The sequence below is a fragment of the Pungitius pungitius genome, chromosome 13 (assembly GCF_949316345.1).
Source record: "Pungitius pungitius chromosome 13, fPunPun2.1, whole genome shotgun sequence".
NCBI lineage: Eukaryota > Metazoa > Chordata > Actinopteri > Perciformes > Gasterosteidae > Pungitius > Pungitius pungitius.
This window is the reverse complement of record NC_084912.1, coordinates 4,215,184-4,235,615: the sequence shown is the minus strand read 5'-3', so window position 1 is coordinate 4,235,615 and position 20,432 is coordinate 4,215,184. Positions and strand designations below refer to the sequence as shown.

Genomic DNA, 20,432 nt, shown 5'->3' with positions numbered 1-20,432 from the left:
TTTTTGCGTCAGCAAGGTCCTTCGTTGCTATGGCCCTCAGATTCTTCCATCTAAACTCACTTGCTCCAAGGTCCTCTTCTGGCCAGACCCCATTGCATTTACATTCTGGGTGATTTCAACCCAAATGTCTTTCTTCCTTTTGTTAGTCACCATTCCACCTGCAACAGAGCTTCCTACTATTGAGGCATAATGGCACTTAACACCCTCCAGCAGTGCATGGGTTTCTGCAACAGTGAAATTAGGTCCTTTTGAGTCTATGGTTTCACCGCTTCTGTTGTAGTGAACATAGTATTTGTAGGCCTTGGGCATGATTGATTTAATGGAACACAAGCCACAGCACGTCAGCCAATTGGTGTGTGGGTATTTGACAGCCATCTTATATTCAGCCTTTCTCAGAGGACTTAGAGAGAGACACTGACATGGCAGGTATTGTCCATCGCTACCACCGTGTTGGTGGAAGAGGATACCGTCAAAGGGTGTATGTTGAGTGTGCACAACCACTGGAGCAATACACCACTGAAGAACTGTATGCTCGCTTTCGCTTTGGGAATGCTGATATTAAGTACATTGCAGACCTTGTCAGGCCAAAACTTCAACGGAGAACCCGAAGGAGCCACAGTCTGTCTGTGGAAGAACAGGTCCTCATTGCTCTGCCCTTCTATGCATCTGGGACTTTCTACCAAGTGGTTGGTGACAATATAGGAGTGGACAAATCAACTGTGAGTGATGTAGTGAAAGCTGTGTCAATTGCATTGGCCAGCCTGGTCAATCAGTTTGTTTCACTTCCAAAGGATGTCCAGATTGCCCAGACCAAGCACAAGGTTTTTCGTTTGGGGAATATGCCCAATACTATTGGGGTTATTGACTGCACTCATGTGCATATCCAAGCACCTCATGAGAGGGATTGGGAGTACATCAACCGAAAAGGGAGGCGCAGCATCAACATCCAACTTGTGGGCGATGCTGACCTCATCATCACAAACTGTGTCTTGACGTGGCCTGGGTCTGTTCATGATGCACGCATCCTGAGAGAGAGTGCTTTATACAGAGAGCTCCAAACCGAACGACCGAATGGCATAATATTAGGAGACAGTGCCTATACACTCCTACCATGGCTGATGACTCCTTTTCTTGCAGCAACCACACCTGCGAAGGCACGCTTCAACACTGCTCATTGCAAAACAAGATGTGCAATTGAGCGTTTAAATGGAGTTCTGAAGAGACGCTTTGCATGCCTTAACTACTTGCGAGTGGAACCACAGGGAGCATGCAACATAATACTTGCGTGTATCGTCCTGCACAATATTGCTACCAGGCGCAATGTCCCTCTCTGTGATGATGTTTGTGATGCACCTGAGCCTGTTGAAGAACCAGACCAACCTCTGGTGGTCTGTCAGAATCAGGGACTGACTGGCCGTATAGTAAGGGATGCAATTGTTAGACATTATTTTTGACAGGCTCATCTCTGATGATTGTTTCTTTGAAATTAATATACGGTGATGAATGACCGAAAAATGAATATTTTATTTTTGTTTATTGAAATCTGTTTGGGGGATTATTTCATGGGGACACGATCATTTTTATTTTATTTTTACTTTACTATACTGAATAGCTTAATTGTTAGCCTATGTCTACTTTCTCACTGTTACAACGGTTACACAAGTCAAGTGCAAAATATAAATAAAAGTATATACACTAAATGATACAAATGTATTATTTGACCAATTTTAAAGTTTTACTACATTTTCTTCCTGAAATCCACCTTGAAATCCTACCCCCTGTTAGGATCAGGATAATCCTGTTTTTTTGGATCAAAGTTATCCAAATCCCACTGACAAGTTTTGAACAACACAAACTGAAGGTTTGATCCAGATTAAAACTAGGATTGGATTCCCTGATCTAATCTGATTTCAGATTCCTTCTTTCCCTTTTGAACAACTCATTTTCAAGATTTGATCCAATCCGATAACCAAAATCCGATCAGTTTACCTTTGAACAACTGGCCCCACAAGATCCCTGGACTTCTGCTTTCTGCCGTAGATGGGCATTGCACAGACATTAGACTCAGGCGACAGGAAAAGCTCACTCCAAAGGGGCCATCTTGCATTCTGCATTACTTCCTCTTGGCGCAGTAATGTCCTCTGTGTTTGGACTCGGAGATTGGAGATTATATATATATATATATATATATATATCACAACTTGTTATAGATAAGTGCCATTATAAGTACAATTTAAGTGCTACAATGTATTAGTGTTTTAGTTGAGGTATAGTCTCAAGATCAATGCTGTAGAAAGAACTTAAAGATATAATGTTGTGGGTTCTTTTTTTTCTTCTTTCTGGTTCTTTATTTACAGGTCATGATTCCTTTTTTATTGTCAAAATTATGTTTAAAGTAGCCTACATTCTACATTTAACTTTCATTCAATTCTTCTGAGGAAAACATGACTTTGTTTATCTAACTTCAGCATGAATGAGAATACGGAGAACAAGTAAAATATGTCTTTCTCCATTTCTCGTCACGTTCTTCCCAAAGGACCGTGTTCAAATAAAACCTCACCTTGTCAAAAAAGCAAAACACAGCGCTGAACAGCCTATGAGAATGTTAATCAGCTCTTTTGTTACAACTGAAATCCTTTCACTCCCCTTTGTCTCACCACCTCCTCTCACAGGTGTTGCGTCAGAAGCAGGCGGACACTCCGGAGGTCAAACAGGTGTCCGTCCGCAGGTTCGCAACATTTGACCTTTTCAGCAGGAAAAGATTTCTGACGCAAGACTCTAGTGACAACTCCGATGACCAGTGGGTGGAGTACAGAAGTGTCTACTTTCCCGAATACAGCTCCTTGCTCAGGTACACACACACACACACACACACACACACACACACACGTAAGGCACAGATAATGCATGGTGACACTGTCATTTTGCTTTTATCATCAAGGGTAAAAGAGCAGATGCTGACAACATCAGCCAATGCCCCTTTTTAAAAATGTAATATAACAAACACTGAACTGAAAAAAGTCGGTCATGTCACCTTTGTGGTAGATTTCCTTTAGAACAAGGCCAAAAGTCTTAATTTTGTTTTCCTGTCATATAGTGTTCTCCCATACTGCTTTGTAACCCTGTTCTTTGGGGTCTCTCAGGGATAACCTCGGGCCCATCAGGGTCAATGAAGTGCTCAACAGTTTTGACAACACCGGTAATGTCTGTAAGTACATACTTTATCTTACTACAAAGACCATGCCTTCAAGTAGTATGTGATAATGTGCAGCGTGTTTGCTTTACCTGCCCTACTCAAAGGATTTGATCACATTCTGAGAGACACACACACACACTCTACAACTCCGGGTTTGCTCCATGCTGTCTGATTGACGATTTTTAAGGGGACCATGTCACTTGTGTGGCTTCTCAAGCCGTTTATAATGTACTTATTCCTCTAAACTCCCCTTTAAATGTCTACAGTCCTCTTATGGCTTCAGTCGACAGTGTAGAGGTGGTTTGGAATAAAGAGCCTGATGCAAACAGGGGTTTATGGTTCCACCTTCATTCTGTCTTACCGAGGCGTTTAGCTTGACTGAGTTTACTTCTGGTTGAATTCAGTTTCACGCTATAATCTTCAGTTATTCCTTATCTCTTTTTTAGATCTAATATATCTGAGATAAATGATTTCGACCCTTTCATATCTCATCAAATCCCGTCGTGAGGATTATTTCAACGTGCATTCCTGCCGTTTGCATGAATGGGACCATAAATGTTTGCAAGAATTACTATAAACCTCTTTTCCCCCAGGTCCATCTTCACAGGTTATGTGACGGGTTATGACAAACGTCGTGGGCTAGCGTTGACCAGCCAGATGGCGTCAACAGGAGTCAGGGTCAGAGGTGAAGGTCACGGCTAGGGGCTCCACTTCATTAAACAGTGGGATGGACACAGGTCGGTGGCTGCTCTCATTCCAACCTGCTGGAATGGATAATTCCCTTTTATCTACGAGAAAACAATGGGATCAATACATTCTCTTTGGAGGGAAAACAAGTGGCGAGGTCATAGTGTTGTTGCCTTGCGGCACTCGAGCTCCCCTCACTGTGCTGTTTCTGGTTGCCAAATCCTTCTCTTCATTCTCTTCCTTCTCTTGTGTCTATAGAGTCGCTTCCCTCATTTCTCTTGCCTCACAGCAGACATTTTCCTGACTGCTGCCCCCCCCCTCCCCCTTTTCATCTTGCTTTATCAATCTACCCCTCTTACCCTTTCTCCTCTTTCTTTCTTCCTTCCACCCCCTCCATCCCTCTCTCCTCCCAGCTGGAGTCATGCTTGGCCAGATGGGTAACTGAGTTCCTGACTTGCCCGGTGGATTAGCACAGCCGGAGATGAGAGCATAAAAGGTGGGGCGAGGAGAAAAGGGGGAGATGGTGGGTGGGCATGCCAGAGGTGGAGTGTGTGCGTGTGTGTGGATATATATATATGTGTGTGTGTGTGTGTGTGTGTGTGTCCGGAGTAGAGAGCCACTAGCAACGGGACCTCGTTCCTCAAACAATGAGCCAGCCATCTCCCTCCTGTTCTCCATCCCATGTTTGGGAGTAGTAATGCGTGAGATCAATTAGGATTGGTTGAGAGGAGGCTCTGAAAGGCCTGGAGGTGACCCTGTCAGAGCTCTGGGGTATATTCTTGGGCATGGAGTCGAAAAGAAACCCCTTTTAAAAATCCACAAAACAAATACACACCTGCTTATATCTGCTCGTCACAAAGGTTTACAGCCATGCACTTACGCTTACAAAAATCCACGCAGTCTCGCTAATGACCGCACATTCGCGTTGTTGCCCACCATCACATCCTCTCCACCGCTGCTGCTGTCTTGATAATCCCCCACCCCTGAGGTGTGGACAAGCCCAAATCCTAGGGGTCCTTGTCCTCCTGAATAGCAGGCTAAAAAGCCCGGCCGGATTAGCCCACCGCCTCCAAAATGTGTGGACTCAGCTTAAAGCAGCTACCTCCTCCCAGCATGACCCTCTCTCTCGGCCATTGTGTTGGTCCCACCGCTGTGCACGTATGTGAACAATATGTTGTTTCTTGAGGTGACGATAAGCTGGAGTCAATGGTTTCATTTCAGGACCAGAGGAACTGACAGAGAGTCTCAATGAAGGTGTTTTTAGGAAATGGAGAGTGTATCCTGTAGAGATGACGTCACATCAGTGGCGGAGAACATAAGAGTTTGAGAACATGTGGAATATGGGGCCCCTTTGCCTGAGTCGAATGAGCATTTCACCATGAGCGCTTCATGCCCAAAGGAAAGCACATAGTTTAGTGGAGAAGGTGTGCATATTATAAGCAATCCAACTGGGCCTGGTAGGGTTTGGGATCAGTCCACCACTTTGGAGCGGTGAAGACCACCACACGTGTATGTGCATGTCAGATACTGACCTCACACTCCCCTGCGTTTCATACAAATCTCCGCCTCTCGTGGCCATTCAAAAGACGTCGGCTGTATTTGTAACTCGTTATGTGTCATCAGTGAGTAATCGGGCCTATTCCAGGCCGGTCCCGATCACTTTGAACTATTTAAAGTCTGAACTTCTGACCCTCTTGGTGTTCCAGCTGACAGCGGGGGCTTGTCATTGTAAGGGAGCTTTGTACGGCCGTTGCTGGGGGTTTTAGGGGTGCTTGGTTCCTGCCAGGGATCAGGATTTAAGGACACAATGCGGGCCCTTGGGGTTGGGTGACTAAGAATGCCTCAGAGGAGGTGTGTGCATGTGTTTGAGAGGGTTTAGGAAGAGCTTGTTGACATTGTACAGCTTTTTTGGTAAAGGGGCTTGTTGGGTTGTGGGGTTACTGGTTTGGTTCATGTTGCAGGCAAAGGTCACAGGGACACGCACGCACACACACACACACACACGTAAACGTGATTTGTCCCCCACTGGAAGCCAGAGTAGCAGCCACGTTGTTAGTGTGTGTGCATCTCTGTGTGGGTAATCAAGGGCCAGGCCTCCTAATGAAGCCTAATAGAGCCTCCGTCACTACGGCTGTCACTGTCTGAATGGCTACTAGCCTTTCAGCCTCTCAGTCATCCCTATTATCTCCCACAGACTTCACCTATCACCCCTACTGGCAAATACTATAAGCCATGAATACTTGAGTGTTATAAGTGGGAGCAGTGGGCGGAGGGGGGGAGGGGGGGGGGGGGTAGCTGGTCCTTGCTCATCTCTGGTGTTGGCTGTGTTATGAGGCCGTTGGGGACAGTGAGGATGAATGTTGCCATAGTTATCACACCCTACCAAATAAACCAGGCAGCTCTGGATTCTCGTCACTTCCTGCTGCACCTATTGACTTGTGTGTGTGTGTGTGTGTTGTGCATGCAGTGGTTCTGTCACCGTCACACGTGTGTGTTTAATTGGTTGGACTAGTGTCTTAGCAACTGTGTCTGCATGAGCGTTTGTGTGTGTGTGTGTGTGTGTAATAGGTGCCCCCCGTAGCCTCCCCTTGTGCCAAGCCCTTAGCTGGGCCCTGTTTGCATAATTATGCTAATTCATTGTGCCATAGTGCTAATTAGACCTTGTTAGACAATAGAGCTGGACTGGGTGCTGGCAGGCACACATACACATACACGCGCTCTCCCCGACTGTTGTGTCAGTGACCATGTTTGGTCCCCCCCCCCCCCCCCCCCCCTCTGCCTCGCTCATAACGTACTCTCTCATGGAAATAGCTCTCTGCTCGTGTGCTCTGGACGGAGCTCAGGTGTCTCTTACAATTCCGATTTTAACTAATGGAACAGGAACGCGCCAAAAGGTCTTTGCCCAATCTGTCATTCTGTTTCATCTGTCAAAGGGGCTACAGCTGTTTTTTAGAATATCTTTCCGAAAGTTGTGTTGTCATAGGGACAATAATCATCAACTAACACTTTACTTCTGTTTGTCCATGAGATTTGATTATGAGTCAGCCCATGCTATTTTTTAAAAATATATTTGTTTTTTGTTCACGTTATTTAGAAAAGGACAACATAACAGACTGAAATGCTCCATAACTGTTGTTTAAGTTAGTTTGGTTAATAAAGTCACATAGTAAGTGGATCTGGCTTGTAAGTGTGCGTGTGTGTCACTTTGTGGAGCAGCAGTGGGGGTTGAAGGTAGTGTGTAGCAAGACTTGTGTGGCTTCAGGGCACGTTGGAAGAGTTGCCGGTTGACTTAATTGAAAGTAATTGATTTTTGCATCCGTAGCCTTGTCTCCTCCATCCGTTCACCGGAGGAAACAAGAAACGGGGACTTGCCTGAAGTGCTGTTGGGTGTCGGAAGCATCCTGACACTCGAGAAGTAAACAGCCGCCGTGCTATATCCGAACACAAGTTGAGGCTAATGTGCAGATGCGGACATAAATGTTTATGTGCGTGCAATTTCATACCCTGATATTCCCCACATTAACCCACTGTGACTTTTATCATGATAGAGATTGAAGCTAAGCTGCACGGTTTAACTCTGCTCTGGGAGTCCTTTCTTATTATAGCCAGTAGTTGATTATGTGAATTTGTGCATGACTGGATGTGTGTGTGTGTGTGTGTGTGTGTGTCCAGATGCATGTGCACTTTTTCACTATTCCTAGTAAGCGGTGGGGATTAAGTTCAGGAAATGAGTAGAGCGTTAAAGGCTGCTCCCCTGCCCGGTGCTCCTGCATTGTCACCGCTGCTAATACTCAGCTAATTACAAGGACATACTTTAACAGCAGGCTCAGCCCGTAGCCCTCATGTCTCTCCCTTCCTTTCTTGGGTTACCCCCTCGCCCTAGCATTAGGGGATGGAATGAAAGAGTGAAAGAAAAGAGAAAGAGTAATAACAGGTTTCCCCGAGCCCCCCAAAAAGCTCACCCTCCCTCTGGACGGATACAATTATTGGATTTTTCGCCATTTAAGTCACCCGACCCCTACTTGCTCCTCCTGGCAATGTCCCCTATGGGGCCTACGCTCAGCATACACCGGCCCCTCCAACCATGTCTCTCTCTCACACACACACACACACACACACACACACAGGAAGAGAGTGAGTGAGTCATTGAGTCGACCAGATCACAATAATAATAATAAACATTCGTCATGTTACCTTTTCAGCTTTTATTCATGCAACTGGATTTAAAGTATGAAACATCCAACGGAAGCTAAGTTGCCACAATAAAGCCGTGCTCCAACCGTGCTGTACAATTTAATAAGTTGCTTCCAGTGAGTAAAAAAACTCACTGATTAATTCAAAGCGAAAACCCTTAAATATATTTTTGTCTCTGATTATAGATACTCTGAAGCTATGTATTTTTGATGGTGGACATGGTAGTAAACTACATGAGATGCACAAATAAATGCTCCCTCGAGTACAGAGTAACAAATCGACATCCACACACGTTTAGACAGCTGTTGATTAAACTAGATTGAAATGTGTAACCAGTACAATGCAAACATATTTTTATGTCACTCTGAATATTTGTGTGTGCCTTTTTAAAAACTAAGCCCGCTTGCGTTAGAGAGCTAAGTGATTAGTGCACGGTAGTTAATTTGGCTCTCCTCCCTCTTGTTCCCATCAAGTGCACCATGTGCACTTCCAAAAGCACAAGTGCACACAGTGCAGTGTGTGTGTGTGTGTGTGTGTGTGTGTGTGTGTGTGTGTGTGTGTGTGTGTGTGTGTGTGTGTGTGTGTGTGTGTGTGTGTGTGTGTGTGTGTGTGCGCGCAATGCATGAATGTCCCTGATGGTGTTTTAAAACAAATGGATGATTAATGTGATTAGTGTGTTGGTCGGGAAGGTAAACGGCTACACGGTCATATGGGAATAGGCTTTGGCTCCCCTCCAGAACGCTCCGTTTGTGTGTCGGAATACCGTGCTTTGGCTTCACCATTTTTGCCTGATGTAAAGAATGTTTTTGTAAAAAATGTTTTCAGTATTTTTTTTTTATTGTAAAATGCTTTTATGTCTCCATTCTTGGATGGAAATATATTCAGTAGTTGCAAAATTAAATGTGATCAATCTTTAGTCGCCGCGAAAATGTTGAGCAGCCTGTCAACTTGTCTCTGCTGAAACGTGTGTGTGTGTGTGTGTGTGTTATTTAGCCAGGGAACCCTTAACTTGCCAAAAGTGACTCACTACAGCGCTTTAATGCACGCACTGCTACGGTACTTGTTCGCTCTGTCGGTCTCTGTCTGTCTGGAGACTCACTAAATAGCCCCACGGGGGCAGTTGGCTGCGCTAATTCTGAAGTAGGTGTCGTTGCTAATGGCTGTGCTAAATGCTAATGGCAGCTAGCGTGGCCCTCTGAGGGGAAAGTTAACTGATTTTCAAGTGTCCCCCTGAGAGAATGTCCTAATTGCTAACTAGGTGTAGCATCTCTCTGGGGCTTCAGGCTGAAGGGACTAAAGCTGTCAAAGGGGAACTGCCGCATGGTGCTGTGGTTCTCCTCCTGGATTTGAGCAGATGATGGGAAATAGATTTGGTATTAAACGAAGAAGTGAGAGGGAGCGCAAGACAACGTTAAAATATTGTTCTGTGGTCTTAATGTTATGAAACACTACAATTTGGACAATTTCCTTTAATTATGTGTGTGTATGTACATGTATAATATACATATGTGTGTATATATATATATTTATGGCTTTTGATGACTTTTAGGCCTATTTCACATTTTCCTACTTTGCACAAACCTCTTTAACTCTCTTATTCTGTCCCTCTATCTCTCCACAGCAGGCCATGGCACCACAGACCTTTGTGTTTGCCAGCTGAGGCTGAATCTGAATCTCTCTCTCTCTCTCTCCACTACTTTCCATTTTAAGTGGTGGTGACTAAATGCCCCCAGAATAGATGCTATTAGTAATTGATCATTTACAGGCCAACAGCTAGGAAAACATCGGCTGTTATGAAGTGAAATCTATAAATAACAGAGTCCTTTTTGGAGTAAACTTGCATCACAATACACTCAACAACCAGTGTGGTTCTCCCAGCAGTCTAAATAATATCCAGTAAATGCTACAGATCCTCCTTCGTGATTCTAGGTTCTCTGGGACAAAAATGTATTTTCCCTCCACGGGATGTTTGTTTTGTAAAAGGTCCATAAAAGTCAAATGAATCATCAGCAACATCTTAGCCAGAGAATCATTACAAGGTTGTGGACCCAAATATGGAAAATCATTATTAGAAACTTCAACCAGATAATGTTCTGATACAAATCAATTAATTTGCTAATTGGTTTTATGAACTAATTGTTCCAGCAGTAATTTATTAGTCAATTTCAAGCCACTGATCAAAATCTAGTTTCTCTAAAAGTTGATCACTGCTTTAAAAATGTGTTTTGAGTTTTTTGGTACATGAAGCAGATAGAAACGAAGCAGCAATGAGCCTTTTCCAAACCTGTGTTTTACTCTCCTGAACCCGGGGCCCAGCTTTAACTCTGGGCTCTGATGTTGTTAAAGAAAAAGAGGATTTCTCTTTACATGCTTACGTGCACACGTACACAAGAAGTCTGTTTGTGTGTACTTAACATGTAAGTGTGAGTGGATGTGTCTCAGTAGGGGCCCAGAGGATTACACGAAGATTGGTGTGCAAACGGGTCGCTAGACGGGTCCCCTTCAAACTCTCTGTGCCGCCCCACTGGGCCTTTCATCGTGTGTGTGTGTGTGTGTGTGTGTGTGCGCGCGTCTTCAGGACTGGAACTACAGAGGGAGGGGTTAACGTGGCATCTTTTCCAGGACCCTGCATCCTTCTTCCTGTCTTTCTCACCTGGTAGTGAGAAACAAGGGGAAGCTTTTCTTCAAAGTAAACAATCAATTCCCGGGGATTGTTAAAAGATGGTTCACTCCTCTGTGGCTCGCTATGACTGTGCTACAGGTTCTAATTTTCTCCCCCCCCCCCCCGTTCCATTGCTTTCCTCTGTGCTGTGCTCCTCCCGGGCCTCTCTGCCTTCCTCTCACTCTCTCCACCCACCAGTGATTGCACAATCTTCCCATCTCCACCATAATCATAACAGACCAGATTCTGTGCCAGTGTGTAACCACTTCCAGTCTGAATGCACGCACGCACACACACACACACACACGCACAAACTGACGCACACACGCACGTCTCCTGAAGGAGAAATACAGTTGGAGCATTTATGCTGCTTTCCCAAGTGGCTGTTTTTGAGCGCAGCCACAATGGAGGGCCTAATGTGGATTTGTTTAGAGAGCTGGTTAATTGGAGTGGGATGCTCTAATTGCACCTCTTTCATGGTGTGTGTGTGTGTGTGTGTGTGTGTGTGTTTGTGTGTGTGTTTGTGGATGCGGATGTGTGTGAATGTGAGTGTTACCTGGCCTTTGTTTGGACTGTGTGTGGGAAAACATTTGCTCAGCTATAACCACACTACACAAACACTATAAGCTACATAACACACACACACACATAAGGGGTGTGAAGTGTCTAAGTACAGAGAGCCGGTGGGAAACAAACAGGCCGAGAAAGAATACATGAATAGTACGCCTTTTATAATGGGTGTAAGCTACATTATGTGCAGAGCATCTGTGTGAAGGCTCAACCTGTTTGTCCATGTGCTCGCGCCTCTGTCTCGTTTCGCTGGTGCCGTCTCCCCCAGTTGGGGGTGCTCTAAGTCTTTGTTTGACTCCACTGCATGTGCGTATGTGTCCGCAGAGAGCTGCCTTTTCTGAATTTTAAAGCTTACCTGTAGGGTCGTTACAATTTAATAAATAACATCAGCTGGGCGCTTTTTTAAAAAATCCTGAATAACAGGGATGTACTCGACCAGATTCTGATCATCTGTTAACCAGAGAGGAGCTTGTGTGTTGCTCCTGTCTGTAACTTACAACTCTCCCTCCCCACACACACACACACATGCTCTCACTCATATTTGATTATAGAATGTGTTCAGTTATCTTTCAGTCTCGATCTACAATCCCCTTATGATGATTGTGTGTGTGTGTGTGTGGGTACCTCTGTGTGGGTACCTCTGTGTGAGTGCAAACACATGGCGTGCCCTAAGTGGGCCATGGCCCTAAAGCTGATCAATGACCGTCATTTAAGCCCATTCTCATCCTGCAAACACACACACACACACACACACACACACACACCCCCCACAGTGCTTTGCTGATCTATTGAAAAAATTTGGTCGTCTGCTAGAGGACATGGACGGAGCCGGGATTGTCCGTCTCGATTTCTGTTTGGACTTCTCGCCGTTACTTTGTGTGCTTCTGCGTTTTACTTTTTCATTGAATTATGAGATGAGAGAGTGATCTCTTTTGTTGGCGTAAAGTGTTCTCTTTGCTTCTGTGTGTGTGTGTGTGTGTGTGTGTGTGTGAGTTCAGGTCAGTCTAGATGGAGATGTATTATTAGTAGCCCTTCTCAGCGTGGTCACTGTAGCTCCCTTTCAAGGCAATCAAATCACTTAAGAGGCTTCTTGTTCTATGGCCCAAAGCGTCCTGTCTCTCCTCGTATGCGTCTCTCTCTCCATCCTTTAGTGCCCCTCTCCAACACACACAGAAAACCCCAGCAGCCGTGGCCATCACCCCTTATCTCCTCTCTCCTCTCTACCACTCCGGCCTCCTGTCCTCTACCTCCACGGGGGGGAAAAAAGGACAAGGTCATGAAGATAAACACGGAAAAGTGAAAGTGGAAGAGGGGGACAGAGAGCTGAAATGAACCGTCTCATTTGGACATTGACCCCTTGGCTGCTGTGGTGAGAGGCCAGCTAGCCTAGCGGATAATGCCCAATTGTGTATGAGGCATTAAGGCATTATTTAGCTTGGGCTGGTCGGCTGCTTTGACAAGCTATTACTGGAAAGAATGAGGAGCGGGGTGATGCATGACTCAGAGTGTGTGTGTGTGTGTGTTTTTGACATGTGGGTAACTGCCCATGGGACCCAGGAGCATAGGCAATACTTTACTTACACATTGCTGGTGCACTAGAGTAGCATGCATGCACGCGTATCTGTGCGTGTCTTGCCAGCCGTTTCCAGCCATGCATGCATGCGCGGTGACGGGCGACATCACCACAAAGAGTCGTCTCTTCGTGCCACACATGGAGCCCGCGCACTTGAGTTGGCCGTTTGGTGAAAGATCCTTTAACGCCGGTGACACTCGGTGAAACCAACGGATCTGGAGCTGTGGCTCTGACTCACAAATGAGCGTCTACATCCAACCCGCGTCTGTCCAGTGACTGAAAGGCAGCTTGATCTAAATCTTTATTTATATGTCGTGTTTAGTCAAGAAGTTTGTCTTTTTAGCTTGATTATCCATCATCATCAAAGCATCTACTAAACATTAGTATCGCTCTGCGAAGTGAGAAATAAATAAGTGGAACAAACAAAATGAAACAAATAAAAGTCCAGTAGTACTGATCCTATCCTCCACATATGTAGCGAGAAGTAAAACATGGATGGTCCCGGGGGAAAAGAGAGAGAGAGAGAGAGAAATATGTCTAATAGAGATGTATCATTACACTGTTATACGTGTAATCTATTGTGCTGCCATTGACCAGCAGCAGCATGAGTTTGGCAGTAGGCCATGCACACACACACACGCGCGCGCACACATACACACACGCTGTGCCTCCAGTGGGGCAGTAATAGAGGGTGTGAGTGTATTAGCCGCTACAGTCCAAGTGTTAAGTGCTGGCCTGGTGTGTGCGAGATCGATGACAGCCGGGCGGCCCTTGATCCACGCACACACATCAACACACAGCGAGCTGTGACATATAGCCCGAGGTCAGAGGTCATGCACAGACAACTCTGTCACTAAAACACACGCGGACCTCTCTATATCTGTGTGTGTGTGTGTGTGTGTGTGTGTGTATCAAACACTCTTTTAATATTACAGACACACACCCATCCCGTCCTGTGACCGCGGGGAGGGGCCTGCTGTCGAGCACCGGTGGTCCATCGATACTCTGGCAGAGCACTAATGCTCGCCGTCTGCTGATGGACGCTGGCCTGCCCCCCCCGGGACCATTATACTCGCCGGGACACAGACACACAAACACACATCGGTGCACTAACACGAAATAAATAAACACACCGCACTTGTACTTGCGCGAGCACACGGTATTCTAGTAGTCTCGGGCTCAAGTGCTTCAAAAAAATGTTCCTACAGTGGGTAAGCGTCCATAGTCATGTGCCTTGTAGACTGCGTTCAGACTTTTAAAAACTCACTGTAGAGTTGCAGAGGAAAAAATAAAGAAAGTCACAACCGTCACTTGTATCTTTGCGGCTGCGGTGCTCTGTGACGCCTTCACCCACAATCCTCTTCCTTCGCTGACCCGAGCCCGTCCGCGGGGTCAACAGGTCGTGGGGTTCGCGCGGCTGAAATCACCAGAGTGCTGTGTTCTGATCCTTTGCCTCGCCATCCACCGAACTGCAATCCAGACACCATTATTACGCACTCTTCTCTCTACTGTGGCTTTTTTTTTTTTTTCATCCTATTATCCTCAGCACCAGACCCCCTCGTCTCTGCAGCCCCCCTCAAATCCATCCAGTTAAACGCCGTCTCACACGTCTTGTCTCGCGGAGTGTCACGCTCCGCACCTCCTGTAAGTGAATCCCGCTGCAGAGGAGACGTGCTGAAGGGAAGAAGATGATAGAAAGGATGTCGAGGAAACCCTACTGCGGATGAAGTGACGATGGCTCATGTGTCTGAATTCTTCAGGTGTGCCTAACCGGGTCACACTGTCGCATGTAAAGCGAACAAACCGGGGGTTTTCTCTTCATAGGCTGAAGCCCCCAAGAGTGTACACAGCCAGCAAAGTACGCGTCCTCATAAAAACACCATATTAATCTCTAGTGCATTTCAGATCCAGGACGCTCTAAGTCTTATTGACCAGCGGTATACTCCGATAGAATCCAAAGCCCGCATCAGAGCTCTATCAAATGGCATCAAGCGTTTATTCTACTTTTAACTCGCCGCCTCTCTCGTGTTATCAAATCAAATGGGCAATTCAAGTATTCCGTTTCAGATATGAACAGGAATTCAATCGGCTATAAACCTACTGACAAGCTCACAGGACATCTCCGCTACGCTACGTTGGGAAGGGTACCGTTCCATGTGTCGCTGTATATTGATTACGTTACACAGCGTTAAGGTCATGGCCCGTTTTTTTTCCTTAAAGTTACATTTGGTCATTTTCTGTTTAAAAACGATAAGCTAAACATTTACTTTCTGGTGGATTCATTGATGACAATAAGCCATAAACATTAAATAAAGCCAGTTATATATTTTAAAGGCCTGATAAACACATCTAGTTTTACACATCTAGGAAATATAACGGCAGTTTTTTTAGGACAAATAGTTTGGTTTGGAAGGGCATTGACCAACATGCTTGGCTGTATGCTGTCATTACCAATACATTTTTCAAATTTAGTTATATTACATTATTCCTGAGTGAGTGGGCTGCTTGTATGTATAGCAACGATTTGATTGAAAACACACTCATTACACTTTGTATCCGTGGCTGTCAGCAACCGATGAAGATGAGAAGTCTGGTTTTGTTCTAATATTGATATCTGTGCTCGATGAATTCCTCATTGGAACAGCTAATTACCACACAACACTGCAACAGAGTCTTTTGTTTTATCGCCTCAGCACAATAAAGAAGCATCCCTAGAGCTAAGAGAACCCACAGTCCCATAATATAATAGCACGGGGGGGGGGGGTGTAAAAAATGACAATGAGTGCTTGATGGTGTCTGGAACAAATCTACATTAGATGAAAAGAATAATTCTAAATTATAGGAAGCTTTTGTATTTGCGCTGTTAGTCTGGAGGCCTCTCCTTCTTTTTGTCGAGAGCAGAGTCGTAGAGGGGCGGAGTGTAGAAGAAGTGTCACATGACGAGGAAACGGTGAAAGGACACCTTGAGAAAAAGAGGAAGATGGATCCTGACAGGAGAAGGGAGCTGTCTACAGATGTGCCTGCATCAAATCCAGGCGCCTCTGGGCATCATGGCAGTACATGTATACACACACACACACACACACACACGCACACAGATGCACAGTGATAACCCATCAGCACTGGCCAAGTGTTGTTTAATCCAACCTGACTTGCACTCAACAGAAAAAGCAAATTCACTTCCACTCACAGTCTGGAAAACGCAGCACTCTTCACATAAATGGCAGCGCTCTGAATTACCCTGTGTGTGTGTGTGTGTGTGTGTGCGCGCACACTGGCTTGCACACACTCCACAGCTCATGTTTTTATTTTTGTGATGATTTTTTCAGTGTGCTTCTGTGTGTGTGTGTGTGTGTGTGTTCACATGTATTGGTGGTGACAACCTCTTCAGCAGTACTCCCTTCATTGTGTGACAGGCAGATAGCTCGGCTGCTCTGCTCCCTATTGTTAGGGGGCTGTCATCAAACCCTGCTTGTGCAGCCAGTTATACTGCCTCTGTGTGTGTGTGTGTGTGTGTGTGTGTGTGTGTGTATTTGTGTGTTTGTGCGGGTGGGAGATAAAGAGTTTGCACTTTGTTGTGCTTCTACATCTTCATGTGTGCTAATGTGAACACCCGAGTGTGTTAGCGAGTGAGCCTGTTTTTGTTTGCGCGCGTGGGCACACGTGCACACGTGCACAGGTGAGCCTGTGTGTTTGATGTGTTTATGGGCGAGAGAGCGAGAGAGCGAGCGAGGGAGGAGAAAACGACGAGGGCCGACGATCCATTGTTTGACGGACCGATCCACTCCCCTCTCCTCTCCATTGTTATACGACTTGTCATTAAGCCCTTGTTGTCCAGTGGAATCGGGCCCGAGTGCTTGTTAGCCACAGCTTTGTCGTTTGTGGAGCGGCACAGGTGAGCCCGGCACACACACACACACACGCAGAGATGCACGAGGGCAAATTCACAGAGTGGCTGTCACTGATGTGAAAAAATATTTTTGTGGTACCAAATTAACATTACCAATTTCATACTGTGAAATGATTTTTTTTTTTTTTGAATATCTAGAACTTTTTGTACTTCGTGACATAGTATCAATTCAAATGTAGAGTGCATGTGTAAATATCTATTATGTCATATTATATATGTTGTTGAATATATATTTCATGTCCAGTAAGCTGAGTGGTGGATCCGAAGTGAGATCACATCATTGTGAACTCCAGATGAACCCCGTGTATCTTGTTATAGCCTGTAGAAGCAGAACAGCTGTTTAAATGTGCACAGCTGCACAACTGTTGATATCGGAGGATAATCACGTTTATTAGAAAATATTCAGGACACCGATCTTGACCTGTAACGCTGCTCCAGACAGAGGTGCAGAGACAGAAATCGATATGCAGCCAGCCCACCAGAATGGCAAAACAGTCCCACGCAGGCCAAAGTCCGCTCTGGTCCATTTCCTGTGTCAGGAGGGGACGAAGACAAACAGGTGATGTCACTTCCTTCTGAGGACAATCATACAGGAACAGGCCAGAACCTCCACAAGAGCTGTCTTCGCCATAACAACCCTGACCACAGCCCAGATCACACACACACACACACTAGCACACTATTGTTAGCTCCAAACTGGTTTGGTTTATTGACATAGGTTTTGCAGCATTGTCCATTTCTGTCTGTCTGAGTTTCTTTTTCCCGATCTCACTTCCTTCATGGTTTCCTAGCTCCCTCTTATTGAGTCCGTTTCAAGGTTGCACGTTTGTTCTTCAGTTGCATACACATTGCATCTGGTGAAATGTCTCATGGTGTATAGTGCAACCTGCTCATGCAGTAAGTGGTGTCCGTCTTTCCCCAGCTTGCTCTTCCTCAACAAAAGCACATTACACTGCGGGAACACATTCTGACATCCCAAATATTTAGTAAAGTGTCTCGGGTGGGTGGCCTGTGTGTACTATGTAAATCCTGCGTCCTGCTCGCATCTGGCCGGTCAACTTCTTTCCCTTCATTCATTGTCAAGTCTCAACCGTCAAAAGTCCTAAAGGAAAGACAACATCTATCTTTACCCTTTAAGACGTGTTGTACATGATGTCTGTGTATGATGAGTCACTCAATGCGTAGGATTAACACTGTACTTCTACTATCTAATATCATCAGTATGATCATGGCTGTTTGATGACAAAAAAAAAAGTAAAATTGTGATGATTGACAGTTCTTTCATTTTATAACCGTTTCACGCAGGTCACCAATGAAAACAGCGAAACAGAAAACCATGAATACATATGACTGATATGAAATAACATTTTCACGTCCCGCTGCATGATTCCCTGTAAAGCAGTAAATTATCATTTGTCGTGCGCTCAAAGCGAATACAGAGGGGACACTTTGTTGAATTAGAAAGCCGGAGCCTTTTGGGGGGCCACGATGCCGCTCCCCTGACCTGCAGTACCTCACCCGGCCTGCAGGTGGGAGCAGTGGCTGCAGTTTGACAGCTGCGCCGTAGCAGAGGAAGACCCACAACACACACACCGGGCAGGCCCGAAACAACTTTTATTGATTGAGTAAACGAGACGTACTGAAGACGTGTAACCACCCCATTCGAATCGTGCTGGGATTAATAGGCCGCATTTATTTTGCCTTTTGTCTTTTGGCCCATCTGTTGCTGTGGGGTTTAATAGACTTGATGGGCGGCAGTTTCTTCTGTTATTGTTCTAACCCTTCCGTGTCCTTAAGGGTCTAATCTATTTCACCCTCTTCTGGAAAAGGAGGATACAGTTGATTACACATTGTCACTCTCTACGAATTTGCTCTAGCGCGTGCTCTTAATTGATTGACCCGTTGCTATGGATCGCTTTGCGGTCGGCACCGGTCAATACTTCCAGGTCTTAGTGTTCCTGGGTGAGGCAGAAAGCAGGAGAATGTGGGAAAAAAAGAAATGAGAGAGAGAGAGAGAGAGAGGGGAAGATATCGATCAGCTTCTGTCTGCATCGAATTCCAAGTTTACCTGACCTTCCAAACTGCTGCCGTCATCACCTGGTACACTGTCGCTTTCTTCCTGCTTCCCTCAGTTCACTGTCCTCTTGTCCCCGTCCCCTGTGCGTGTGTGTCTCCTTGTGTGTGTGTGTGTGTGTGTGTGTGTGTGTGTGCATGCTTGAGCTGCAGATAAAGCCTAAATTGAGCTGTTTTGATTGTTCACTGAGAGCGCCCGCAGCACAAGGCCCCTCGGCTGAGGAGCACACACACACACACACACACACACACACTTCAGCCCCGCTCCAGTCACTTTGCTCTCCTTCTCCCCTTGTTTTTTATTAAGTGGTGTTGGCAACAGTAGTGAAAATTCTTTTAATTAAGAGTCAGAATAACTTTCTGTCTGTGGGATGAAGCCCTGAGAAACGCCTCCTGCACGTCTTAATGTCCCGCAGCACTAACGCGGGTTTACACGTCCTGTTTTCCGTGGCTGCATTAGCTTCGGGGCTAACTCTACGGAGGTTGTGTTTTGCTAAAGTTGACTCCTAGAAGAAATAGACTTTTCGTGACTTGGGAATAGCTGCAATGATGCAGTCCTCAAATAAAGACATTTGTAGTTGTGTTCATGAATCGCCAAATAGGAAAATGTTTTCTTTTGTAATAGTATTTATATTTTAAATGGATCTAGACATGTAGACGCATATCTTGTAATATAATGTTCATTAATGTCTAAATAGTCATGAAATGTTCTGTGGTGCCAGAGACCTTAGTTGACCCTCAACACACACACACACACACACTAGTTGGGCCTCCACCTCTTAGTGGTTCCTTCTACATCTGTATTGATTTGTGTTTAATAACTATTTTTTGTGTAAATTCTGAGACGTAAAGATACACCGAATAAGTGCTGGGTTTTAGTCTAATGGTGCTTGAACAGGTTTACAGTCTAAAGTCACAGAATATGAAGCATTAGCTTTATTAGAGATACGATCACCAGGTGCATCGGATGCAAACTTTCGCTCTCATTTGAACCCATTAACAGTCTAATGATTCATGAGGTACAAACGGCGTCCTCCTGGTACTCACTCGCCCCCCGTGGGAATCCCTTTGCTCATGAACCAGAATTAGAGCGATGCATTGGCAGGTCTGGCGGTTTCACGGGGAAATACATATTTGTTGATTTGAAAAGGGAATGAACCTGAACCGGAGTCCAGTGATACCATACAATTATGCAAATGCACACTTAAAAACAAACTGCACGCAAATGATTTGGCGGAAGCGCTTTAGGAGAGGGAGAGGAGGGTATGTGCACACATGGATGTTGGCATGCAAAAACAAATGCAGTGGACATTGTTCTCCGTCTGCGCGCACACATACACACACACACGCACGTACACACACTCCAGGGATGATGTCTGGCAAGCTGGATAAAGTAGTGCTATTGTAATTCGATAGATGGCTTTCCCTAAGATAATCTGCCTTAAACAGATGATCATTTGGGGAGTAGATTTGATTGATGTGGGACAAGCAGAGAGAAGTGTGTCTGTGTGTTTTAACTCTGTATGCTTGTGTGTGTGTGGGGGGGCGACGACATTAAAAGGGTATG

The 20,432-nt window shown here is 45.4% G+C and overlaps 1 protein-coding gene across 2 annotated transcripts in view; it reads left to right on the top strand.

Annotated features, from left to right (window-relative positions):
• The window catches only part of camkmt (calmodulin-lysine N-methyltransferase), a 73,182-nt gene that overhangs the window by 1,827 nt on the left and 50,923 nt on the right, over positions 1-20,432 (top strand). For both annotated transcript variants that reach the window (XR_005119974.2, XM_037466259.2), the window contains exons 2-3: positions 2,673-2,851; positions 3,144-3,208. Coding sequence is in view for 1 of the 2 variants with exons in the window: in XM_037466259.2 (XP_037322156.1) it covers positions 2,673-2,851; positions 3,144-3,208 (244 nt within the window). In the remaining variant the exon portion in view is untranslated. The remainder of the gene's footprint in view (positions 1-2,672; positions 2,852-3,143; positions 3,209-20,432) is intronic.